The 26223-nt window shown below is 58.9% G+C and overlaps 1 protein-coding gene across 1 annotated transcript in view; it reads left to right on the top strand.

The window, feature by feature from the left end:
• The window catches only part of STARD8 (StAR related lipid transfer domain containing 8), a 79539-nt gene that overhangs the window by 11434 nt on the left and 41882 nt on the right, over positions 1–26223 (top strand). The window contains 1 exon segment of the mRNA XM_052813345.1: positions 6431–6464. Coding sequence (XP_052669305.1) covers positions 6431–6464 — 34 coding nt within the window.

Here is a 26223-nt window from a genome sequence, read left to right as displayed (position 1 = left end):
CCCCAGCCCTGCTGCGCTGGCCCAGTAACACAGGGGACACGGCAGAGGAGCTGTGGCCGGTGCCAAGCCTGGGAGTGATGCCAAAATGCCGCTGAGGAATGAGCGAGGGGGAGATGGAAGGAGGCAGCTGGAGCCGGCGCCGGTGCTGACGCCGCTCGTGTGCTGCCGCCGGGGCCATGCCGGTGCCACCAGAGCAGTTCAGTGGATCCGGGGGGGTGGCCTGGGTGTGGATCATGTCTGTGGGATGCTATGGGTGCCCGATGCCATCTTTGCCAGGCAGGTGCAGCTTCTCCAGCTCTGCTGCGTCTTCTGTGCTCCTGTCCTTGTCTTATCCCCCCACTCCTGCTTCCCCGGAGCTGTGACCGCCGTCTCTGCTTCACCGCAGAGAGCACCAGCAAGGCTGGCACCGATCCCGCTGTAACGGAGATTTGGGATGTTAGCAGGCCCCTCCGGCTCAGCGGCGGTGGTGGCTGTGACCAGGAGGAGCTGCCACCTACCATGGGATGTCCTGTGTTTGCAGTGCCACCGAGCCGGCTCCTGCCAACCGTGGCTTGCTCGCGCTTTGCTCGCTCCTCTGTTCCTCTCCCTGATGGTCTTCCCCTCCGCCAGCGTCTTGAGGCTGTTTCGGTGCCCCCCGCATGCACAAAGCCAGGCAGTCTGAAGGGGACTGGTGACAGGCAGGGAAAAGCAATGAAGGTGGCCCCAGGACAGGCGGGAGCGATCTGCTGAGGCACTGGCCCTGCTTCAGGGGGGGGCCCAGCGCCACGTCCTCGTCCGCCTTCACTGACATTTGGCAGGGGGCTCAGCTGCCGCACGCACCAACTGCTGGGGTATCGCGCTACAAATGGCCTCTTGTCCCGGGGCAGAGCCACCGCGCTCCTGCACGCCAGGACGTGCTACCCGCGAGCGTGCATGGGCCCCGGGCTGTGCGTGGGCAGGATCGTCCCCTGGGGGATGCCTGGGGCGGGCGGTGGGCAGGAGCAGTGCCACTGGCTCGCTGGGCACCCACCAAGTGTCCTGCGGGAGCGTGGCTCGGCCCGGGTGTCACTGCTGATCAACTTGCTGTTGCTTGTTCTGATATAATCTCATAAATCACCAGCTGGTGAGGTTTGCTTATGTGCCTGCAAGAAGACTTCTCGCCTGGGGGCCCGTGCACCGGATGGCTTGCACAAAAGTTTGTGGCATTGCCTTTTATTATGGTCCTTCTTGTGAACAAATGCTAAGCTTGCATAAATGTTAGCAGAAGGAAGGTAGGGAGTTGTGAATAGACTTGGAGTGAATGGCGAGGCCGCGTCTGATGACTGGGGGGGGTGTTTTCCCCCCCCCCCGATGTTTTTCTCCCTGCTGGGGTCAGACCTGCAGGTTTGCCACGCGGTGCCCGCTGCCCTTGGAGGGGACAGCATCGGGAGCCCTCTGGAGCGCATCTGTGGCTGCTGCTGGTGAGCTGGAGCAGGGACTGGAGTGAAAACCTAAACCGTCTGGGGTTTGGGTTTCCAACGTCCTACATGTGCCTTTGACAGCGAAACTCCCATTTCTTCTCCTCTGGGGGTGTTTCTTTTCCTTCGCTCCTTCCCGCTGCCTGGGAACTGGCGCTGCTCGGTGCATTCGAGGCAGGAAGGAAAGCCTGGAGCTGTTTAAAACTCTCAGTCTTCAGGGAATTTCAATCCTCGTCCAAGCCTGTTCGCAACCAACTGAATAACGGTGCAGGGTTTGAATCGCTGGCCCGCCTCCGCAGGCAGCGCTGCCTCCTCCCTCCCTCCCTCCCTGCCTGTGCCGAGCTCCTGCCCGCACTGGGGCTCTGCCCAGCTCCGTGTGCCGCAGGCAGCAGCCATGGGGGTGCCGGGATGGGCTCCCCCCGGGGCCGGGGGCAGCGCCGCGGTCTAGGGGGGCTCCGCACCGGCCCCTCTGCCCGGCCCATCATGCCATTGCTGGATTTTTTCTGGGCTTGCTTCAAAAGAGCCAAGGTAAGGAACGGTCTATTTAAATGGTGTCCGTCTTTCGACACCCTCCTAATTTCGGGAGAAGCTGCCGGAAGGGATGGTGGGGGAGGCGTCTCTAGCGGGGCTGGGGTTTGCGCACGGTGCCTGATGTCTGCTCTGGAGGGATGTTGTGCCCGCACCCCACGTGCACGTGAAAGGTTAATTTTGGATGGGCTGCATGCGGATGCATTGGTCAGTGTGCCCTGTTGTCGCCCGCTACCCCTCAGCGATGGTACCCACGTCCCGGAGCCGGCAGGCAGGGTGCTGCGCCTGGCCGAATGCGGGCAGCATGCGTGTACGGATGCAGCACCGGTGGTTATAATGCGGTGGTCAGTGGGCTCTGTGTGTGTGCATGCACCCTGCCAGCCCTCAGACGTGGTCTGCAGACGCCAAGCCGGGTCCTGCCACGCATGGCTCGGTGGTGCAGCCGGCGGCTGGGCTGGGGGCACCCCTGCAAACTGGGGCTCGCCTGGAGGCTCGGGTCGCTCCCGGTGCAGCAGCGGGACCACGTCTGGCTTTGCCGACCTGGAGGGACGGGTCGGCTGCGAGCGGGATGACAAAGGAACAGCCAGACTGGAGGCCCTGAGTTTTTAATTTCCTGCAGCAGTGGTTCTCATGGCATCTGGTATTTTTCGTTTGGGTTTAATTCCTCATCTGTCGCCTTAATAATGTGCAACTCTGTCTCCCTCTCTGACTGCCCGTTTGTTGTGTTGGATTTATTGTATCACAGCCTGTGCAGTGCGGTGGTAGGTGTGCCGGGTAGGTTTTGGAGTTATTGTTAGTATGGATTTCAGGAGCTTCAGATTGGAAAAAGCAGTAAAATATCTCTCCAACCAGTGCTGTACACCGGGCTGTGTCAAGCGAGTGGATCTGCCCTGGTAAAATGGATGTGGAATGCACGCTGTTCCCCCGGGGTTTCAATGCAAAGCTTAAAATAGTTGAGTCTAAAAATGACATTTGTGAAATTCATTAATAATATTAGTAGCTGTCTTGTCCCTGCTGTCTCCAGAGAGCTTAGCAAGTCCTTGTTAACCCTTCTCATCCCTGTGAGCTGCATGTTGTCATTACCATCGTGCTCATGGCGACAGGGACGCAGGGACCGGGTCCTGCATCCCCCCTTGCAGAGCTACAGCTCCTAAAGGGCTCCAGCCTGGCCCGCGCTGGGCTCCCCGGTGCCCGTGGACCTGAGCAAAGTTGAAAGCAACCGGCAGACTGCTGATAACCTCGAGCCTGACGAAGGGTCCGCTGGCCCCACTGGTGTGGGTGGCAGGGAGGAGGCGGTGAGCTGCTGGGAGCTGTGGGCTGGCTCCTGCCTTCGCTCTCCCTGGGCCCCCCCCCCGGCTGCAGCTGCTCCTCTGGCAGCACGCGGTGCTTATCCCCACCCCGACACATTCCCGGCCCCCCTCCCTGTCTGAGGATACTTCCCCACCTGAACCCTCCGGTTTTACAAATTAACCTGATATTTTTATCTCCTTCTTGCTTAGAAAACGCTTTTGCAGGATGCCTGGAGCTGCGTGGGGTCTGAGCGTGGGCTAAAGTCATTCACGGGTCTGGGAGTAAATTTGTCCTTTGGTTCTGGGGCTCTTCCCCCCAACTGTCACCCCTGGACACTGATGTGTCGTGGCCAGGGGCCTGCAATAAGGGAAACTCCAGGCAATTGGAGGCTCCAGAAGATATTTGACTATTTGCCGTGAGATAGGTGGCCTTTACACTCAGAAGGGATGGTCTCGAGGAGAACAAGGGTGAGAGTCCCTTGGCTCACCACCTCCAGCTATCTGCCACAGGGAAAAAGAAAATCTGTTTCAGTAGTTGTAAGCAAAGAGGTGCTTCTCTTGGAGCGGGGACCCAGCAGTGAGGGATGGGGGACTCTGCCTGGATGGGAGCTTCCCCGAAGCTCAGAGGCTAGGGCCAAAATGATGTTTCTGTATTTTGTGCTTCCTCGTTAGCTCAGCCCATGAGACTCTTGTTGAATTTGGCATCGCAAAACCCCAGAACGGTGATAAGGGTCTCCATGGTAGATGTTAGAGCTGCCTTCTTCCCAAGTTCAGGAGTGGCTGTGCTCTTTGCATGGTTTCCTTTGCTGGTTTTAAGTTTCCCGTTGCTCTGCTTGCAGCAACACAACGTATTCTGGTGGACGCTTCATTTCTCTCTCCTCCTTCTGTCAGCAGACTGCCATTCCCATATTTCTACTTCAATTCCACAGCAGCCACCCCCCACCAGCAAATGAGACCTGGTTGATCCCCACCTGTGTCCCACAGTGCTGGACAAGTCCCCGTGGAGCGCGAGGCTTTGGGAGAGGGGCAGCCGGGGAGCAGCTCTGCCTGGCTGGAGCCAAGAGCAGCTCCCAGGGCCGAGCGGCTGGGTGGGCTTTGGGGGAAGCCGAAGGGATGGAGGACACCACCCTCCTGATTTCCCCCGGTGAGCGCCAATGGCCTCGTGTGGGGCTGCGGCTTCTGCTTCAGCCTGGTTTCCCATTTTCCTCCCCGTGCTTGTGTTGCTCAGCTACTTGACATGAACAGCGGAGAAATTTCTTGAAGGGGAAGAAATGTGCAGGGCTCTGTCCGTGGGATTAAAGCTTTTGAGGTTAAACGAGGTGGAGCTGCGGCTGGTGGGAGATTTCATGGGAAAAAGAAGGTGTTAGGGCCAAGACATGACGGCAGGGGAGAGGAGGGTCCCCAAAGCTGCCTGAGGACAAGGACCGGCTTTCCCTGCCCTTGCTATGGAGACCAGCCCTACCTCATCGCCCACCAGACCTTGCCCCACGCTGTGGGCATCTATTGCATGCGTCGGCTGCAGGGCTGGTGGTTGCAGAGCTTGTGATAACAGACATGACAGGGGTCCCAGTGATCATCTCTCTGTCCAAATATTTTTGGCTCTGATGCTCTCCAGTTGCCCACACACTGACAGATCGGGGCTCAGGCGTCTGCACAGGCTCTCCCTGAGGAGGACAGAGCCGAGCACACAGCAGGAGCAGCGGCTCGCTGCACTTCTCTCCAGTGGGAACCGATTCAGCAACGCCAAACGAGCTGGAGGAGCCCGGTGACCCCCCACTGCAAACACAGGCACGCTGTGGGGTTGCAGCAATAACCCCGGCCCCACTGATGGGCACCTCTTGGGCAGGCGCTGCTGTGAGAAGCCTGGCAGCGGGGAGACGGTTAAGCCCATCTCCCCCCGGGTCATCCCCAGCCCCGCTGCCCCAGCAGGAAGAGGGGTCCCGGGCGGCCCGTGGGAAAGGCCGGCTCAGCAGCGCGCTGCATTCCCGCAGCGATCCCCGCTGCCCTGCCGGCACCTCTGGCCCCGCTTGGCAGGGCTGCGGCTGCACTGGAGGGGGCTCGCCTGCGCCTGGAGAGGGGCCTGGGGAGGGCCCTGGGCTCTGCGCTTGCCTCGGGACCTGAGCAGCACCGGGACCCTCTTGCTCCTCCACCTCCGTGCAAATTGCCGTCGTCTCCCGTGTGCTGGCAAGGCTCTGCCATCTGTAAATCCCATTTCCCTTGGCTTTGTCCCCGCAGGAGTGCAGCCCCTGTGCGTGGTGCTGGTGGCCACTTCCCCACCCCGGGTGCTGCGCCCATGGAGAGGCTTGGGGAGCGAAAGCCCAGCCTGCTTTCAGCTTTGCTTTTTTTTTTTTTTTCCTTTCTTTGTTGTTGGCTTTCCGTGCCTGCAGACACCATTGTACTCTCTGCTCCCAGACCTGCTAATGGGATTAAAATGTGGACATCTCGACTGCCATCTGTGCAGCTGCACAGGTACCGAGGGACGTGTTTGGGGGGACCCCAGACCCGTGCTTCCTCTGCTGGAGCGAGGGTCTGCCCCACCAAGGCTTCCCCAGTGCCGTTCAGAGCCAGACCCAGCTCCAGCACGGGAGCGGACCAGGGTGTGATGCACGGTGCGTGGTGTGCAGGTGGCTCACAGGTGTCACCTGCGGTGCAGAGCAGAGCACTGTGGCCTGCGCACTCGGAGGAAGAGACCGCGTCCTCCTAAGCTCTGTTTTGATCCCTTGCTGTGGATCTGACAGCCCTTGCCTGCCTACCTGTTCCCTCTCTGGCAATTTTGCAGCGTCCTTTTCAAGCTGTCAGGCAGAAAGGTCTGTCTTTCCAGCCGTCCCTCTCTCCCCGGCTCCTTGCCCACCCCAGGGATGCAGAGCCCCTGGTCCCGGCTGCTGCTCCTCCTCCGATGGCTTCCAGCAGGCAGGGAGCCACGGTAGTGGGTGTGCTGCATTTGCCCAGTGCTCTGGGCCATGTTTGGCACTGATGTTTTGAAGCCAGTGGGACAAGCCTTTGCTAGAGCTCTGCTTGCCCTCAGAGCTGGAGCAGGTACTGCTGGTCCCAGCTCCTCTCCTGGCAGAGAGGAGGCTGGAGTGGGGACTGAGCCCAAATGCGAGTGGTAGGAGTCATGAATGTGAAAATAAAAAAGATAACAAAATGATTTCTGTTCTTTTTTCTTTCTTTTCACAGTGTTTCACGTTGCTGGAAGATAAAAAAGATGCAGGTAAGCTGTGACAATGTTTTTCAGGGCAGGAATCCCCTCGCTCGGGGTGGGCAGGGGTTACGAGGAGGACTGTCCCTTTGCTGGGCTTCTGGTTTCTTCTGCCAGCAGTATGATTTTCCCTCCAAACTGTTATTTTTCAAAGGGGCAGCAAAGGCAACCGGCGTGAGGCAGTGCCAGCCAGGGCACCCGCTGAGCCCCAGCAGTGCAGGAGGGACCCCCCCAAGATGTGCCCAGCCTCTCCTTTGCCCCATCCTTTCCCCACCCTGGCTGCAAATGTGGCTTGGCCGTATGTTGCAGTAATTACCAGTTAGTGGTGTGAAATCCCAGCCGCTGCGTGCACGCAGCAGTCCTGCAGAGAGGTGCAAGTCCCCTCGCCGGCGTGCGTGCGCTGCCGTAGCTGTGCCGACATGGTCAGCCATTCGCCCGGCCCAGCGGCGGCTCTGCTCCTTTCTGTTTCCTTTTCAATTCCTCTCTTCTTTGTGGTCAACCTCTTCATGCTCTGCAGATAAGCTCGTTAGGAGCTCCAGAGCCTTGGAACTGCCGTGCCGTAGGAAGGAGGGTCTCCCCTGGCTTGGAGTCCCCTCAGGTTTGCATGATTGAGATGTCTCACCAGCGACAGCTGGGCAGGAGAGAATTGCGGTGCAGCTCCGGGCTGATCTGTGTTATTGTGCGCGTGTCCGCGGGCTGCTTCTACCCCAGCCGTCCCTCTGCAAAGGTGGGGGGAGAGGCTGGGGGTGGGGGCCACCATGCTGCGGGGGGCTCATGGGTGCTGAGGAGGCTGGAGGCTGGCGGTGGTCTGCGGGAGGAGGAGGAGGAGGGGTGCGCCTGGGGGCTGGGGCCCAGGGATGCGGACGGGGTTTGTGGGCTCTCGGACGGAGCGCAGCTAGCGGCTCGTTTTAAGAACGCTGCAGGGCCCTACGGCCAAACTTGTCTGAAAGACCGTTGCTGGTCCTGGCTGCTGCTTTGTGGGCTGCAAAGAAATGCTCTGGATCTCGCTTTGTCCTCGTGTTCCACCCCGGAGAAACAGTCCCACTGCCAAGCGTGGCCCAGCTCGTGGGCAAGAGGGGTGGAGGTCCTGCATTTTATAATTTCACTGGTTGGTGTAATGGAGGCTCTTTGCTCGGCAACACCTCCAGAAGTAAACCTGGCCCAGTCCTACGGTCAGCTTGCGGTCACTAGCCCTCAGCAGCTCTGGAAGCGGAGGGACCCTGGAGCGCTCCTCTGCCCTGTGTCGGCTCCTCTGCTTTCGGCACAGAGCTCAAAACAGGTCCCACAGATGATGGCTCTTGGCAGCAAAGGCGGGGAGGAGCGGTGCTGCCCACGCTGCCGGCTGGAGCCTCCGGTGCTGTGAGACGGGAAATGCCGCCTTGCAGGGAGCCTGCGGATCTCCGAGCAGTTCCCCTAACTTGAGGGCAATGACCTGGCCTCTCGTTTTTCATCCCCGTAAGGGTTAGGGCAGCTCTGAGCCTGGCCGGCGCAAGAGGCCAGGAGCACAGGAAAGCTCTGGGCAACAAAAGGTGCTTTGTGAATGGAGCTCCAGAGGTAATCCTGGGTGGTCTCTCTTGCCTTTTCACGGGAGAGATTAACAACGAGAATATCGAGAGCTTGTTAAAAAGGGTTAAAGAGCCCTGTGCAAGGGATGGGGCAGGGAAGACTTACAGATCACATCCGTGGCGGGATTTTTTGTGGAAGTATTTTTATAGGTTTTTTTCCCCTTGGTTAGAACCGCCTGTAAAATCCAAGTCTCTTGGTAAAGGCTCAGCTACATTCACAACAATCCTAGCCAACACCGTCCTGGCCGCATGTCCACCTCCCAGCCTGACGAGCTCCGCGCTGCTGGAGGGATGCTTGGCCACCGTGGCATCACGCCTGCGTAGGGGTCTGAGGGCAGGAGGAGTTGGAGCCCTCACGTACGTGAGCAGCTGCGCGGTTTTACACCGAAGAATTTGTCACCTGTGATTTGATGCATCGACTGGAGCCATGGCAGGCTACTCAGCGTCCCTGCAATCTGCAGTGGTGTGGTGCCCCACAACGTGAAACCCAGTGGAGCACGGTTGAAGCTCTCCCTTTCACGTGAATTATGCTGGACTTGGAGCAAGCCTGCCATCTGTTTGTATGCTCCGCTGGGGTTTTTAAAGCTCTGAGAAGAGACCGATGCAGTCACGTGCTGTTCTCTTAGCTAACCATCCCCAGAAGGTGCTCTGACAAATGGGGTTCACTTAAGGAAACATTCAGACAGTGCTCTCGAGAGACACCATTCCTTCCCCTGATGATTTTTTAACGTCTTTGGAGTGGGTGCCAAGAGGACCTCAGCTCTTGAGACAAAGGCATGAGGCAGGGTTGAGTTGGTTCTGCGTTTATCTGGGTAACTGTTGGGAACGTGCCTCTCCTGGCTCTTCCATTGCTTCCTGGAGCCTGCCCCTGATTCCCCCCCACAGCAGTGCCGCTCTCCCACCACACCGGGCAAACTCCCTGAGCCGCTTCCCGAGGTGCAGCCGGACCCCTTCCCAGCTCCCAGACCCTGTTCCTGCCTGCGAGCAGCCGGGAGCTGGGGCTGTGCTGCCACGGCCCCTTCCCTGAACGCCAGCTGTATGAAGTTGCTGCTGCTTCCTGCTGTCGTTAAAATAGCTGGGTATGCCCTGCTCAGCTCCCTCAGCAGTAACGGTGGAAAACAACTTGGCTTTCATCTGCTTGCTTGGAGGTAATGTTTCAGCAGGAGCAGGGGCACTCGGTCTCCTCCTGGCAGCGGCTGCCAGCCCAGTGGGGCATCCCCCATGCCTGTGCTGGTGAACAGTCATCGCCGGTAACCCACCTCCACGGGCAGGGTCACAGCCTGTCTCTCAGACAATTTAATTGAAGAAAAAAAACCCAGAACTTTGATTTTTGAGACAAAACAGGCCAAACTGTGCAGTGTGCTACCTGGAGGGGAGTGCCTGCTGTCCCACCGCCCTGCAGGTAGCCCCATGTCCCTGCCGTCCCACCGCCCTGCCCAGCGGCAGGACCCCACCTCACATTGCCCTGCGGTCCCCTCCTGTGGGCAACCCCAGGCTGTGTGGGACACGGCACCCGCTGCGCAGTCCCGAGCTGTCCCGCTGGAGCAGTCCCAGCCGGGGCCGGGTTTCCATGGATTTCCTAACCTTCCGCTTCCTCTCTGACATTGGCTTCCCATGTATTGTTCTGGACAAAGCAGAAAGGAAAGGCTCGCACACCAGCCACGCACATGAAAACTGCATCCTCCGAATAAATTCCTGTTGATAGCAGCATCAGGCCTCGCCAAAAGTAGGATGCTCTGCAAATGTCATTAAGCAGTGGCCTCCTCTAACTGCCAAGGGACAGGGACTGAGCTCACAGCTTCTTTCAGTGCAGCCAGGCAGTGACAATATTACAGTATTTCAAAAGTGGCCTTCTGCGGCTGGACATGGTGAAATAATAGAGAAAAGAAGCACGAGGGACTCTGCTGAACTTTTGCCCCTGCATGAAATAATAAGGTTGTATTTACCCAGCATCTGGATCTCCAAAAATAACCCGCTAAATTTAGCTGTTGTTGATATGTTGTCACAGCTGAGTTATTCTTCTTCTCTCTTTACATGAAAATCTCTTGCGCTGGTTCTGTTGGTTTGTAGCCTGAGCATGAGCCCTTCGTTCCTCGCCTGGTGTGTGCCCGCGCATTCAATGCCCTGTTTTTTGGGGGAGAAGACGGGGATTGGGATCTGTTTTTCTGTCATTGCCTGAACGGGTGGAAAGGGAGAGAGACCAGGGGAGGCTGCAGGGTGGCCGCTGCGAGGGTGCGTGGCCGTGCCGGGAGCAGTGGGCGTGCGGGGACTGGCACCGCTGCCCTCAGCACCGGGGCCGTGCTCTGGCTGCAGCGTCCATGCGAGGGAGGGGACCCGTGGCTTGAAGGCATGGGGTGTGGTGGGATGCCACCCATGGCTGCAGGGACCTGTTTCTGGGGACTTCTGAACCCCCCTGAGAAATCGCTGCCTGTTACGTGGTGGAAAATGTGGTCAGGGGTCTGGATCCCGTTCGAAGAGGTAGGAAGTAGAAAAGCCGAACTGAATGTGATTATTAGTGTTTTCGGTGTGACATGTGATGATGAAAAGGATTCTGCATTGCTCCTTCCTCTTCCCTGCCCACCCGCGGGGTCAGTCTCAGGCTCAGCTGCTGAATCAGCTGAAATGCTGACCTCGGTCCCAAAGTAACTTCAGGTCCCTCCCTGGGAGCCCGGGAGGGCGGCAGCCCCGACCCAGAGCTCCGCTGGTGCTGGCCTGAGAGCAGCGGCACCCGACCCATGCTCAGATGGGCTCTGCCGCTGGTTTGGTTATTTTTCATGAAGGAAGAGGGTTGTTTCTCAAATATTCTCATTTTCCTTCTGTTACAGCCTCTGTGGCCTTACTCCTGGGCGCTCGCCTATCGCTGAGAATCGATCCCCTGCCTGGCTAGCGTAAAATGCTCTGTGATTAGCTCCAAGTAGTAAAAAAGTTTAAACAAAGTAAAAAGATAATTCCTAAACAAGAACTTACACACTAAAAATCACCCTGCCAGGGCAGCTTCAGAGCAAACAGTTTGTGCTTCTTTCCGTCAGATGTTTTCTCGGGCGCTGGGGACAGCACCTCCTGAGACTTGAGACACAATCCCCAGCGTTTCCTTTTCAGCCTCCTCAGTGAACCCTCGAGGTTATTTTTGAACCGCTGAGCTCTTTGATACGTATTTATCCATATTGGTTTAATTTCCCTTAGAAGGTAGGCTGGTGCTAAAGCCTCTGGGCAGAGCCAAGGTTGCAAGCTCTGACATTGCCTGCCTGTCCCCTGTGGGTCACTGCCTGGGGGTATTTATGGGCAGATGCCTTCTGCTCTCTTTCAATAAAACACACGTCTCAGTGCTGTGCTAGGCACTGCCCGGCCCCGTCGGTGCCTCCATGACTCCCAGACGCTTTCCGGGAGCTGCTGTCTTCGTGCTGCTGCTTCTCTGCGGCCCCACAGAGACCCGCTTGCAGGGAAGGCGGCTCCCATATAAATCCATGGAGCCATGCATGTAATTACATCCTTGGTTAATTAACAGGAACTGCCGTGGCAGCGATACGGGCATGCAAAGGACTCCTGTTAATATCTTGGCCTACAGCAATTTGAAACACTTTTCGTTTGTTCTCGTGTCACCTTTTTGCTCTTTAGGCAAAAATGCAGACTGCTGGATCAGCCCCCCCCTTTTCCACTCCCTCTCCCCCCAAAGGGCCAGGCAGGCTCGTGCTGCCGTGGCTGGCTCCTGAGAAACAAGCCGAAAGCGTGAAATGAGAAAAAAATACTTTAAAAGAATATCAAAACCAACTTGGCCACACTGCAGTTTTTCCAACAAATGATCGCGGGGAAACTATCTGTCAGAGACAAGAGGCTCCTCCAGCCCACGAACGGAGGCCGTTTCTTGTCCTTGTTCCCCTTCTGCCTATAAAAATTTCTGTAACTCTGAAACCCAGCGACTGCTGCAGTAACTGATCCCCATCCCCCAGCTCATCTCCTCTGTCCTTCTGGGGCTTTAATTTCAGGGTCTGGAAGTTTTTCTGTTTCCTGTAGCTAACAAAACACAGATTCCGCCCTCTGAACAGCAGGTTCCTATCACGAATTGGGTGATTTTCTTTGAAGGCCAGAAAGGAAGAGCCTGGGTTAGAGTGAGGGTTTTTTCCTTCTGTTGGCTTGGGAAGTGCAGAGAAGGAGCTGGGAAAAGGTCCCTTGGGCCGCGTCGTGCCCGGTATGTCGCCAAGTTTTTCCCATGGCAGCAAGGAGCGATTGAGACAGACTGGAAAGAAGCTACAGGCAAGAAAGTACATTTATATCTGGATCCTCTGGGTAGTTTGCATGAGACCAAAAGGATCAAGAGGGAAGTTTTGAGTGTGGTTAACTTCCCTGAAATTATAATGAGAAAATACATCAAAAACTGACAGGAAGGTTTGGCTGTATGGCGCTTTTTCTTTGGTGAGAGCTTTGACATGTAAGCTGCATTAAAAATGCAGAGAAAGGTGATGTTTCCTGTCTGAAATAACCCGCCTGTACTTCTGGAGGGAACTTTGCTGTAAACGGAGGAGGCACCGGGCTGTGCAAGCAAACACGGCCTTTGTGGGTGCTTTGTAATACTCGTGTGGTTTTCTTTTCAAAGTCTGAGAGGTCAGATGGGGGAAAAAAAAAAAAAAAAAAAAAAAAAGGTGTGAGGTGTTCGCAGGCCAGTCTGATCATGCTAATTCCTCCTCTTCTTAATGAAGAGGCTCCGAATCCTGCTGAACCGTCCGCGGCGCTTTGAATACCAACCCACCCTCAGGAGCGGAGGCAGGGCGAGCGTTCCAGGTGCGCCGATGCCGTGTTGATGACTCGGGTTTAGGTGGCTGCAGGTGGAATGGGGAACACCTGAATCATCACCCCCCTGGCCCTGACCGACACCTGGCCCTGCTGCCGGGCAGCCTTCGGAGCCCGACGCCGGGTCGCTCAGCGGCGCGCTCCGGAGACGCGGCTCCGGGGATGGAGCGGGGCCGGGGGCACGACGAGAGCGGGCGCCTTTCCCCCGGGGCGGGCGGCTTCCTCCGCCAGAGGAACGGCTTGTGAGTCTCCGGCGGGGCGGGGATGTGGTGGGAGGAAATAAGCGGAAAGGGAGCGAGCGGGCCTTCCCTCTGCCCGCCGGACCGGCAGCGGCGGGGTGCGGACCCTGCCCGGCCCGGGGCTCACCGGCCGCCGGCGGGGGAGGAGCCGCCGCCGCCGCTCGCCCTTTCGGCCGCGGAGCGCCGCGATGGGCAGCCGCCGGACCGGGAGCGGGCCCGGGAACGGGCCCGGGCCGCCGCGCTGGGGCTCCGGGCGCTCCCTGGGGCTGCGGCTCCGCCGCGCCGCGGCTCCCTGCGGGTGGGGCCGGCGCGGGCGGGCAGGTGAGTGGCGGGGCGGGAGGGACCGGGGCCGCTCTGCAGCCCCCCCCGCCGGTTCTGCCCCGGCGGTGGGCGAGGACGGGCAGCGGGAGCCCCGGGGTCTCCTTAGGGAGAACAGCCCCAGCGCCGCCGCAGCAACCTCTGCCCCCCTCTTCCCCCCCCCACCAGCTCAGCCTGTGGGAAGGGGAGGGAGGGACCAGCCCCCCCCCCGTCTGCCCGGGGGTCAGGGGGGCCTGGGGAATAGCGGTGGATGCGGCTAGCGATGGGAAGGGCAGGGGGCACGGAGACGGGGCTGCTGCTGGAAGGTGGGCTTCGTGAGAGGCAGCGCAGGTGGGATGCAAAAGGCAGAGTGCAGCCCGAAAACATGGGCTGAGAGGGGGCCTGGGGCTTTGCTTTTTTTTGCTCTAAAATTGTGCAAATTTGGTGATGCTCTGGCCCGGTGCCTCCGCTGCCCGCTGTGTCCAAGCGGGCTGATGCGGGTGGTCCTGGTATGGCAGGAGGGACAGGTCGCGTTTGCCGGTGTCCCCGAGGAAGATTGCAGTGCCGCTGTGGTTTAATGTGTTTCTAATGGCTCGTAAGGATGTTTGGGTAATGTAGAGCTGTGAGCCTCATCGCTTTGATATCACAAGTACTAACCCTGCTCTGTTTGCCGGCTCCGTACCTGGGACTGTAATTCTCTGTGTTCTGGGTGTGAGAGAGCGGGGACGTCCTAATGCTACTGTGGCCCCCGGTCTCTGTTGTTGCTACTGGAAACGCTGGCGGAGAATGGAGATGCTGGGAGCGGTGGAGGGCAGGGGGCTTCACTCCGAGCCCATCTCCTGGTGGGTGAGGGGCCAAGGGTCCCAAAGCCGAGTGATGTCTGTCCTGAGCTGATTGGTAAAGCAGATCATCTGCCCGCAGGGCTGTCAGCAGAAAAGAACTCCACACTTTTAATCAGAAAAACAAAAGGCATTATTTTGGATTTGATAATGTCTTAATGATGCTTGTATCAGCCTTTTTATTAAGACTGTTAAAATGCTTAAGGCATTTTTCCTCATTTGGATCTCCAGTGCTAAAACTGGTTTGATGCAACTTTTAAAGATGACTGTGATAACGGTGTGAGGGTAACAATCTTGAATGCAATTTATTTTGGGTTGTGTGAAAGAGGAACCGCTGTGGCTCTCTTTCTCAGTCAGCTGCGATGCTCGGTGAAGAATTACATCTTGTATCTGCCCTGAGACTTGTGTTGGAGACTCGTTCCTCTTCCTGTTAAATGATCCCTTCAGGAATGGCCCAAAATGCGCCGGGTGGACACGGGTTATTCCTCAGGGATGGGGAGGTCAGCTTAGTTTGTCGCAGATGAAGGGAAAACGGAGTTTTCCAAAGAGCTCCCGCTGCCGGACCCCATGCTGGTGACACTGCCCACCTCGGTGCTGGCATGCTGGGGTGAGTTGTAGCCAGGGCTGTCGGCCCAGCGGGGCAGGGGACAGAGGAGGCAGGAGGTTGTTTTGGGAGAGAGCACGAGAGACGGGAGCACAGCCGCAAATCCTCTCCAAGGGTCTCCCAGAGGGTCTGTAGTTGTTCCTAGGAGCCAGCCGTGCCAGCTAGAGTTCTGTGAGATTAATCAGCGTCTTGTCTCTTTTCATGTATCTGTACGTGCTTCCTGAGGCCGGACCAGAATGGAAAACCGCTTTCTTAGACTTGCAAACCACCACCGTTATCTCTGGAACAACAAACCATTCTGGTTTGTTGCATGCCCCTGTAGCAGACCTGCAGTAGTTAGCTTCGCTTCTGACCTCTGATTGCAAACACAGTGCCGTCTCCTCTGCCAGGCTGCTCTTCTATCTGCCTGCTATGGCAGAGTTCACGTGTGGACTGTGGGGACCTGGTGGTTGTTCACCATCCCCTTGGCGGTACTGTTTGCACAGAGGGAGGACCAGCAGCCGTAACCCCCCCTGGATGTAATGGGAGGAGGCTCTGGCATGGGTGGGTGAAGCAGAAACAGTTGGGGTAATTGAGCTGGTTGCTGGTTCTCATTGCTCGCCAACATGTTTACCTTCCAGAGGATGGAGGCTTTTTGCTCTGGTTCAGCAGTGGCCACATAATCTGGATTCCTCAGATAAATTCCTGCTGTTTCTCTGAGATCTGTGGCTGCTGTTTTAATTGCCTAGAGCTCTGGGGCAGACACAGGGCCCTTGTTGCACAAAATCAGCTCCCATGAATGATGCTGTTGTGCATATGTCTCTGAGTTTCTCTCTTCCTCCCTCTTGCCCTCCTCCCTTGGAAGCTGGGGAATTCAGTATTGGTGAAATCCTGCCTGCTGTACTCGTGCAGCTGGTGGCACTGGCTCCATCTGCCATTCCGTGTGTGCCAGTTAACTTCTTTCCACTGATTTTCCTCTCGTAAACAGGGATATTGAAGCCATCCTCCTCTCAGCCAGAGCCAGCTTGCTCTCTTCACACTGGTGCTGAGTCTCTGTGCCGAGACTGGCGCTGGAGCATCTCTGCAGCCCCAGAAGCCGTCCTGTGGGCAGCCAGGGCTGGCCCTTGGGACGTGCCTCCCCTTCCTCCTTCTTGGCTTCCCGTGGTTGAGTGTGACCCCCTCGCAGGAGGGATGCAGTGGGGGTGCTGGGTGGACGGGGCAAAGGCGGTTTCTGGGTTATCTGTGCTGCAGAGAGGTCCTGAAGTGGGCAGGAGGGGAGGAGCAGGCAGCTCCTCTCCCGCTTGCTGTTATTAGGGCCCTCAGTGGGATGCCTGATGGCAAATCAGGTATACGGCAATTTATGAATAATGCCCCGGTACCCCCCACAGGCGGCTGCCATGTGGATCCAGGTGCTCTGCAAGGGCACAAACCTGCCTGCGCTGCCGTGGCGAGACCCCCAGCAGGACCCGTGGGTGGGTTTGCCGCTTGTGGGTGAGCTGGGGATGCTCTGCTGGGGCTGGGGGTTTTTGTGGGGTTTTACTGGGGATCTGGAGGCCCAAAGGGGTGCGGTGGCAGTGGTGGGGGTGGCCGCTTTTACAGCTGGGGATTGAGAAAAATGAACAAATGTTCTGCATTGGGTTGCCAGACAGAGAAATTAATTGGGGACCCCAAGGTGGGAGAGGGCGGCGAGCGCAGGCTGGGCCCAGCTCTGAGGTGTGGGGATAGACCCGGATGAAGCGGGTTCATGTGAAAACGTCCCGGGCTTCTCCCGTTGTCCGTCTGCGGCGGTGGAAAAATATGGAACATGAGTAACGCTTGCATTGGCAGAGCAAGAGTCCCCTGAGCATATGCTTGTGAATAAATTTACCCCAGGACACCCGCTTCTGGTTTGTTCGTTTTTGTGGTCGGTTTTTATTTATACACCTGAAAGAAAATGTTAACCCCCCCCCCCCGCCCCCGTTTATTTTGGTCATCGGAAAAAGAGAAGCAGATAATGACCGTCTCGGGGCTGCTCAGGATGTGTCCGCTGTGGGTGCGTGGGTTTTCCTGTCGCGGTGGGTGGTCCCCTGGAGCAGGATCCTTTGCCGGTGGGCTCGTCCACCCCCCCCCCTTTTTTTTTTTTTTTTTTTTTTTTTTGGCCGGTTCTGCCGTTTGTGGGCTGTTGCCGTTTGGCGGGGGGGGGGGGTAGTTTGGGGGGTGCGCTGCCGGCCGCGGCCAGCAGGGGGCGCCCTTTCCCGCCCCGCTGCGGGGGGGTCCCGGCCGGAGGACGCGCCGCCGGTGGCCGGGGCGGTGCGGGGGCTCTGAATGCTTCACTGAAAATGGGTGTTTACTGGCGAGGGACCACCCCCCCCGGGTCTGATGTGACCCGGTGGGATGCTGAAGCAGAGCGGAGAGGGGCTCTGAGCGCCTTTGCAAGCTGATAGCAGCTGAGCTCGGGTTTCCTGCTGGAGCCTGGGGAAGCCCCCCCCAGGGGGTGGAAGAACCCCCTGGCCCCCCCCACCCTGGTTGGCTGTGCGTGCCCTTCACACCCGGAGGTGCCGTGTCCTCGGGGTGCTGAGAAGCGTTTGATCCGGGAATCTGCGGATCCAGCCCGATGCCAAATAATTGGTCTTCCTCAGCATCGGTACTGTCCGAGCCTCCCAGCCCCAGCAGAGGTGTTCGGCGTGTGTCTCCTGGTGTAATCTGTCCCTCAGGACGAGCCTTCGTCTGTAGCCACGGTGTGACCTGGCCAATTTTCCCACTGGACCTTGCCCAGAGCAGGGGAGGGTTTTGAGTGCTGGCAGGCGAGGAGGCAGTGTGGGCAGCACGAACGGCTCGCCCAAAAATGCCTTGACCTCAGGTCTGTGGCTTGGGCTGGGCTGCATCTGCCTGCTGCTCTTCCCAGGTAGGGTCAGGATTCAGCCCGGCTTTCCCTGGGCGCCTGCGGCTGAGGAGGCTCCTCTCGCTCAGCCCTGTCCGCCTGCTGAGCTCGGGGTGCGTTGCGGTGCACCCAGCTCTTCTGAGGTCCTATTTACAGTCCCCTGTAAGGGCCAGGCTGAGGTTATTCCTTTGAGCCTGTTACTGGAGCTTTCCCGGGTTTAGGTCTGGGTGTCCTGAGCAGCCGGGTGGCCCCCACCCTCCCTGCTGGGAGGAGGAGGAGGAGGCGGCAGCTCCCCAGCCTGTTCACCCTTCCTGTCGTTTTTTCAGCATCCAGCCAGCCCAAAAGGGCCTTTGCTGGATTTTTTCCTGTCCCTTCTCAGTGACACCCCTTGGACCACCCCAAAGACCCCCTCTCCCCTTGCTGGTGGTGGTTGTCCAGGGACCGGGCAGGGCACCTCCAGCTCCCTGGGGCATACTCTGGCCAGCGGCCCCAGTTCCTCCCTGTCCTGCCCGGGAGGGCAGCGTGCTCCACGCTGTTCCATCCCTCATCCCTCTGCTTGGCAGCCTGTCCGCCAGCGTGCTGGTCACAGGCAGCGTTAACCCCTTTGCTGGGCAGCCCGGGTGAGCACACGCGTGTGCACACGTGCACACTGGGCGCCTTGTGCAGGCGGCGGGGCGGCCCGAAGGTGAGCCCGCAGGCGCTCCGCCATTCCTCGGCGATACGCTGGGAACTATTAATATCACCAGGCGTGAATGCGGCCCATTCATGGGGGTGGCGCGGGGGGAGTGCGCGGTATGTGCGATTTCTGCTCCTCCCAGCATCCGCCCCGGCGGCGTGGCCTCGGCTTTCCTGGTGTGAACGGGCCAAGTGCGGGGTCCGCGTGGGACCGGCCACTTTGGTCCTGCCCTCTTTGCCGCCTGTTTATAGCTCAGCGTCTCCGGGAGATTTCCTGCCTCTCTGCCCCCACACCCTCCCCCTTCCCGCTTTGCATGAGGAAATGAGTGGAAAATGCTTGAAATCCTTCTCGGAGCCAAGCGCTTTTTCCACTGGCCGTCACCGTGCCACTGGGGCCGCCTGGGCGATGGTGCCTGGCTCTGACCCACCGCAGTGCTGGGCGAGAGGTGAGCCCGTGGCAGCGTAAAGTGTTGTGAGCTCTGCCCTTATCCAGCTGTGCTGTGTGCGCTGGGATCAGTGCCGCGTCTTTCTGTCCCCTTCCCACTTGTGTGGCCAGAATACGCTATCCATGCCATGCATCCCCTGGGGTGCTGGCTCGGTGGTCTGCACCCCGAGGCTTTGCACCCATCATGTTTCCTGAGGTTTCGCTCGCCGTCTCTCCTGCCCCAGCCCAGGGCAGAAGCACCTCTCTGCAGCAGTCCGAGCCTGTGCAGATCTGGCTGCAGGTGACGTCCCTTTTTGTCACCCTCCCCAGGAGCTGGAGAGCAGCACTTTGTGGATGGTGAACATAAGGCAGAGAGCTGGCTGGGGGTACTGCTGCGGGGTCAAGGCTTGGCTGGGTTTCTGGTACCCCCGAACCCCCTTCTGACCACTGCAGCTCTGTAGCGGGGTGTTCGCAGCCTCCATCGCTCCTTGTTGTAGTTAACCTTCCACTGATCTCCACCAGTGCGGATCAAGAGCCGTGCCCTTCACCATGGCTGACCGCGGGGGTGGCACCGGCTGCTTGCTCTTCCCTTGGCTTCCTCCCCCCCGCTACCCCCCTCCCCCGGTCCCTGGCTGGCGAGAGGCTCCCTTGCACAAAGCTGTACGAAGACTTTCAAGTCAACAACGGCCTCATTGAGTGGCCTGTTGCTGAGAGCCCCTTCCCTCCAGAGGCGAGGGCTGTGGCGTACAGGGCTGCAGTGGGGGAGCAGAGGCGGTCGGGAGGTTGGTGGGAGGAGGGTCAGGATCTTGGGGCTCGGGAAGGAAGGAAGGAGATGTGCATCAAAAGCCTCTCAGACTATGAAAACAATGGAAAAAAGCCTCTGTTTTTTTCCTTGATCCTCACATGTTTGGGTGCTTGGGCAACCCTCCAACAAGTAATTTCAAGAGAAAAGCTGGTTTGTGGCATCCCTGCAATGTACCTGGTCTCTCCTGCTTTTCCGGCCCTCCCCTTGCCAAATCGCTGCCTGGCTCTCCTTGCGTTGCATCTGTGCTCTGTGTGTTCGCCATCAAGCCTCTTGCCCAGTGTCCCATCGCCTCCATCTCACGCTTTGCCTCCTCTCTGCTTCTCCTTCCGCGCTCAGGCTGGTGCTTCCTGACCTCCGACCCTTTTGCCTCCCATTTCTCACAAAAAGATTCCTCCTTCAAGTCCACCTTAAACAGTGTTTTTTCCTCTTAGCCCCTCTATTCCAGACCCTATACCCTATTTTCTCTTTCACCTTCTTGCGAATCGTCTGTGGCCGGTCACACCTGACATGACACGGGTCAGGGATCCAGGAGCCAGGTTGTGAGATGTGTGCGCCATGGAGAGGATCTTCCTCACCCTGTGCTGTCGGAGGAGTAACTACCGAGTAAGAAAATCCCCTGCAGCGTGAGGGGCGTTTTTAGGAAACAAGTCCCACGAGAGCAGCTTCTTGGCGAGTTGCTGTGGCTTGCACCCCTGCTTTTGCCATCTGCTCGGTTTGATGGGCAGGGAGAGCTAGGGACAGCCGGGCATCTGTCCAGAAACTGTCCTGGGGCTCGTCTCGGAGGGGGAACAGCCCGAGGGACCCTCGTGGGCGCTCAGCCCGGTGGGGAGGTTGCAGCTGTTCGGTGTCCCAGCCGTGGGGCCCCCAGCCCACGGTCCGGCATGCGAAGCCGGGGCCGGACCAGTCCCTGCAGTTGCTGCTGCCGGTCTGGAAGCGGAGGGCGGGCGATGGCTGAACGGAGCGGGGCGCTGGGGCAGCGCGGGACACGGACGGGCTCTGGGATCGTGACGGGTTTCACGCGTGTCGTGGCAGCCCCTTGCTCAGGCTGCGGCCGGTGCGGCTCCACGGTTTGGCGTGCAGTGCACGGCCTCGGGACCTCCGGCCTCGCAGCCCGGAGCTGGCCGCCGGCAGCGGCGGCGGGGGGGTGGTCCCGGGGGGGGGGGAACGGGCGGGTCCCGGGGCGGAGCCGGCGGGTCCCCGCACCTGCGGCGGCCGCGCTCACACCGACAACAGCCGGAGCCGCGGCTGGCAGCAGCCCCAGCCCGCGGCGGCGCCGGGGCCGAGGGGTCCTGCACCCTCACCCCCCCTCCTCCTCTTCCTCCCTCCTCCCCCTCGCCGGGACTCGGCAGCCCCCCCCCGCCCCGAGGAAGCGCGGTTTTGACGGGGGCGCGGCACAGCCCGGAGGTAAACCAGAAACCTGCGGTTGGGCGCGGGGGGGTGTTTGTTTGTGTGGGTGTGTTGGGGGGAGGAGGGGGCAAATTTCGGAAGATAGCGTCCGGGAGGGTGCTGCGCGCAGCTCCGGAGGATGCTGCTCGGGCCCCGCGGGCAGGTGGAGCCGCTTCCAGCAGCGGGAAGGTGCTGTCCGGTGGGTTGCTCGGCCGCGGGTGTCCGTGTGTCCGGCTAGACGCGCTGCCGGTACGAGGTGGCTGGTGCTGTAGCCGGGGAGGAGGAGGAGAAGCTCGGAGCTGGTACACGTTTCCTGACATACTCGGGCTGTTACTGGATCCCCGTCATTCCCGGGCTGAGTCACAGCAGCGCGTGGGGTGAGAATCCGCCGCTTCCACGGGAGTCGCCGGGTTCGGCGTGTGAGGCTGCCCTGGCTCCTTCTGCGGCTGCTGACCTGTTCGCTGCCGGCAGACCCATCGCTAAACTAACGGAGGGATGCGAATGGGCTGGCTGCGGGCTTTGGGCTCCTCAGATCTTCTCAGGGCTCCTCTTTACCCCTCCTCTACCTGGGATTACTGACGATTAAACCGGTGGCTGGAAAAGCAGAGATTTGCCATCTGATCCAGAGAGTCAGTGAGTTCATGGAAAAACTGCGTTGACGTCAGGAGGCTTCGGATCGGGCCCTTGCGCTACAGCGGGGGGAGGCTGGACTCTGCGTTCTGGCTTTCGGCACCGTGGGCACGTGTTTCCAGTCAATCGTCTCTTCTGGAGACCTTTGGCTTTGGTAGAAACGGATGGGTTTGCCGTGCGTGCGCAGTTTGTCACGTTGTGAACTAGCAGTAATCTGTCAGACCGTGCTGCCAAGGTGAGAGGCTGTTTTTTCAGGGGCTGTTTGATGGTGGCTAAATCAAACACCAGCTCTTTGTGCGTTTGGTTTTGTGGTTTGTGTTTTGGAACGGCTCCTTGGTGCAGGGGAGCCTCTTCTTTTAAAGACCCTCGTATAGTCCCAGGATGTCAGAGTGCATATCGTGATATTATTGGCAGAAGTCTGCATTCTTTTCCATGTGCATACTTGAATTCTTATCAATGAATGTGCTTTTCTTCTGTTTACATTTTAACTGAAACCCAGTTAAGAGAGGTAGCAGTGCTGCCTCCGCACGTGTGTGCTGGTGGGGTCTGCCCCTCGCTGTGAGCCGGGCAGGGGGCACGGCTCAGCTCAAACCCCGTCAGCCTCTCTCCGTTCTTGTAGGGAAAAAATTAGCTCCCACCCTTCTGCCAAAAGCTTGTCAATAATTTCCTTATGTGACAAAACATCCAGTCCCAGTGCAGAACAGGTATCAAACCTGCTTCTGAGGAGGTGCTCACATTCTCTTCACGTACTTGCGCTTCCTCTGAGAAATACTTTTCTAATAAAAGACCGACTGAATAAATCCAACCGTGCTTCTGTTAAGCATTCCTTGTCTGCATTGCCTCAAATGTCCAAACCTGAGCGTATGTATGGGACAGGCTGCCAGCAATTTAGTTTCGTAAGAGAACAAAATATGGTTATGCCTAAGGGCACTTCAGTACTTTCCCTTGGTTTTTGTACTAATTTCAAAAAGATTTGAAGGTTCTCAAAGTCAATTGAAGTCGAGTAGGGGAAAGAAAGGTTGCCCTTTCCCTGAGGGCATAGCAGAGGTTGCTGCGTGACTTTGCAGCGAAGGAGCAAGCCGGCAGGTTGCCCGACGCCGAGCCTTGCAGGTGCTGTGGGGGGTGCTGAGGGCAGGTTGCCTGGTCCCTCTGTGCGGCAGCAGAGCCTGGCAGCAGCGGCGGGAGGCAGGAGGGGAGAGCTGATGGATGCCAGGCACTGCCCCGGCTTTGCTCTCCTGGGGAACAGGGTAAATCATCCCCCGGTAGAGAGAACAACCAAGTCTCCTTCCTTAAACTGTTTGTTCCTTGAAGAGCCTGAGACAGTTTGCCTGTTGCAGGAGTTTGCAGACTTGCATTTGCACTTTGCATGGTTTTGGAAGGGCTTTTGCGTTCAGATGTATGTGGGAGTTCAGTCCTCCAAATATAGGCAGCAGTGCCGGCAGCGAGGCTGCGGAGGCAGGAAATACCTCCCGGCACGGTCACTGCGGCCCCGGCTGCGTGGGGAGCTGGAGAGGGTCCTGTGGGACAGCGGGACTTCTGCCTTGCTCCGGGGCTCATCTCCCCGGCCCAGCGGTGCATCACGTAGCACGGGTATCTCCTTCCATCTCCACCAGCCTGATAACAGAGACTCTGCTCTATCCTTCTGCCCACCAGATTTGGTGAAATGTATTGCCAGAGCCCAGGGATGAAAACTGAGCTGGTTTTGCGCGTGTAAAAGGCGTTCAGGGGCAGCACGCGGGCTGCAAAGGCTGGGATGCCGTTGCTCTTGCCAGGCCTGCCGTGGCTGTGCCGGTCCTGCCGCAGCAGCGGCGCTCTGAGGCGAGAGGAGCCACCTGGAGTAGCAGCACCCCAAACCGCGGGTGCTGTCGGCACTGCCCGGGGTGAGCCGAGGTAGGAGCTGAGGCACGTGTGGTGGTGGGGATGTCTGCGTGGAAGTCGGGTCTTCTCGTTTTTCAATTTTCCTTTATCCGCACGCTCTTCCCGCCCCGCCGGGAAGTGTGAAGGAGGTGTTCAGTTGGGTTTAGTGCTGGAAGAAAGGCTGCGCTGGAAAGCGGCCGGAGCCTTCCCAGAGACCGGTGGCCTGGGTGGAGGAGCGGTCCGTTAACCTTTGTGCCGAGCTCCTGTGTGCTCCGGAGAGGTCCGGCAGCATGCGGCCACATTCCAGCAAGGCCGGGGGTCTCCCGCCCAGTTAATGATTGAGCCACAATAACCCTTCTTGTGTGAGCCTTTCTGAAAGTCACCTCCGGATAATTATATTAACTTTTCCAGGCTGCTGGGGCCGGGCACAGAAATTTAAAGGGACAGGGTCTTTTCCAACATTTCCAGCAAGACATTGTTTTTTAGGTGCAGGAAGCGACAGCTTGCGGGTTTTCATTGTCTGTCCCGATTAATTTTGCACGTTACTTGCACAGTTCCACACGAGGGATTGTTGGCAGTGTGGAGCTGTGTTGGCCTTGCTCTGCCTCTCTCCGTGCTCGTCCCTCCGCTGCCTGGTGCTCCCCCGGGAGTGACCCTGGGTGCCAACCCTGAGCCCGTGGGATGCGGCTCCCGCCGGGTCCTGGAGCATCCAGCCCCTATTGCTGGTTGCTCAGCTGTGACACCCACGGGCGGGTGTCTTGCCAGCCCGCTGCTCTTCCCTCTGCCGCTCGGTTAATAATCGACAGGGTTCCCGCACCACGTGGGCACGCTCGCCCAGCGCGCAGCGGTTTGTCGAGCCAGTTGAAGGATCCCTTATCAGAAAAGGGCACTTGTCACGCAGTGCCAGTTAGAGGCAGAGGAAGCGTTAACGGCTGGTGCTGGGAACGGGCATTAACAAGCGAGGCAGCTTGAGGGACCTTCCCTGGGGGGGCTCAACCGTTTGGTATCGCGCTGGACGGAGGCACTTTTCTAGCTTGAGTTCCTTATGCTGTCCCATGGCCGAGCTCAGCCGTCCCGTTCTGTGGCTTCCCTAGTGTCTGTCTCGCAGGTCCCACTGAGATGTCCTGGTCTGTGTCACAGATTGCTGCTGCTGGTCAGGGGAAGCTCGTGGCTACCAAAACCGGCTGGCCAGGTGGGGCCGGGCTGCGGTTTGGCATCACACCTTGTGTCCGTGAGATGCAGCCGCTGAGGAGCAGGCTGGTCCCTAGCAGAGTCTCTTTGAGCTGGGTCTAGCAGTCGTGCGGGGTTTGGGAGCTAAGGCGGCAGGAAAACGCTCGCTGCTGCGACTGCGATTGCCGTGCTCGGTGCAGGGAAGGCAGCGGGAGCTTGGGGCTGTCACCGGGATGGATGTAACGTCAGCCTCGGGTCCGCTGACCTGCGTGTGTGGGGAGAGCGGGGGGGGGGGGGGTACGGCAGCTGGGGACCGAGCCCCGCAGCAGCAGAGCCGGCTCTGCCCCCGCCAGGCTGCCCACCTCGGGGGGACCCAGACGGAGGCACGCAGTGTCACAGCCCGGGGTGCTGCAGGAGGGGACGAGCCTTCAGCGGGGTGTGCTTGTGCTCTGCCATTTCTTTGCCCCCCCCCCCCGTCTATCCAATGTGACGGGAGTGTCCAGGCTGACGTGGCACTCAGGATAACTCCCGGGACAGCCAGCTGCTGGCACGGGCTGGAGGGCAGCGCGGTCCCGCGGTGAACATCTGGATTTCCATGGACCCCGCAGCCAAGGCTTGGGCCTCCCGTTGCTTAATTGGGAGCAGGAGCTCGTCGGCTCCTCCCGGGATGGCACGCCGATGAACCCAAGGGGCCCAGCGCTCCGGAGCCCGGGTGTGCCGGGGGATTTCCTGCCCTTTATCTGGGAGTGAAAAGCATCTGACTGCAACATGTGCATGCGGGGCCTGCAGAGAGCCTGCGCCTTCTGGGCCGGTCACAGGCTCTCTGTGCCCTTTGGGAGCAGGCTTTGATGCCTGTGTTCAAAGCTCGTTGGGGCAGAAGCGATTAACGCTGCTATTTAAGGACTCCACGCTGCCAGCGCTGCCCGTGCCGGCGTATGCGGGTGGCAGCGGGAGAGGGTGCTTCTGACCCGCAAGCGTGTCGCTGCTCAAGTACGATTTATTTGCAAAGGTACATCATGGGGTTTCTATTCTCCCTCTCTTCCCCCCGCCGTGAATTTTACAAGAATATTTTTGCTGCCGTCAAGGGCACAAGTTCAGTTTCTGAATGCCCTTTTGTGTGGTGCAGCACAGAGGAGTCGTGCTCTCTCCCCATTCCTTCTAGGAATGGCAACAAAACGCTTCCACCGCACCCCTCGCCGGGTGCTCCAGCCGCTCTGCTGCCGCCTGTTTTGGGGGGACGGGGTCAAACCGACAGCCCCACGGCAGGCTGCCAGCTGGAAACCGGGCGTTTGTGGAGCCAGGGCAGTAAATCTGCAAGCATGGAGGGATCTGTCCCTGAGCTGCGAGCCTCTTCCACGCGACTGCGGGCTGTGCAGGAGCGAAGCAGAGGGGCTGGGGGGCTTGCCCCCCTCCCATCCCCTTGCCTTCCCACCAGGGACCTGTGTCTGCGGAGTGGGGTGGCTGGCAGCTGGTAGCTCAGCCTGGGGCTGGGGAAGGAAGCGCAGGCAGAGAGGACAAGAAAGCGAGCGTTTAAAGAAAAAAGGAAGAAAAAAAGAGAAAGACTGAAGACGAGCAGGCTTTGCTGCAAGCACTGGGCTAAAAGCTGGGCTTGGGGGCGGCGGGTCAGGCTGGGGAGGGAGGTGGAACGTTTTCTGG

Source organism: Harpia harpyja, chromosome 18 (genome assembly GCF_026419915.1).
Source record: "Harpia harpyja isolate bHarHar1 chromosome 18, bHarHar1 primary haplotype, whole genome shotgun sequence".
Classification (NCBI taxonomy): Eukaryota; Metazoa; Chordata; class Aves; order Accipitriformes; family Accipitridae; genus Harpia; species Harpia harpyja.
This window is presented reverse-complemented; position numbering and strand designations above follow the sequence as displayed.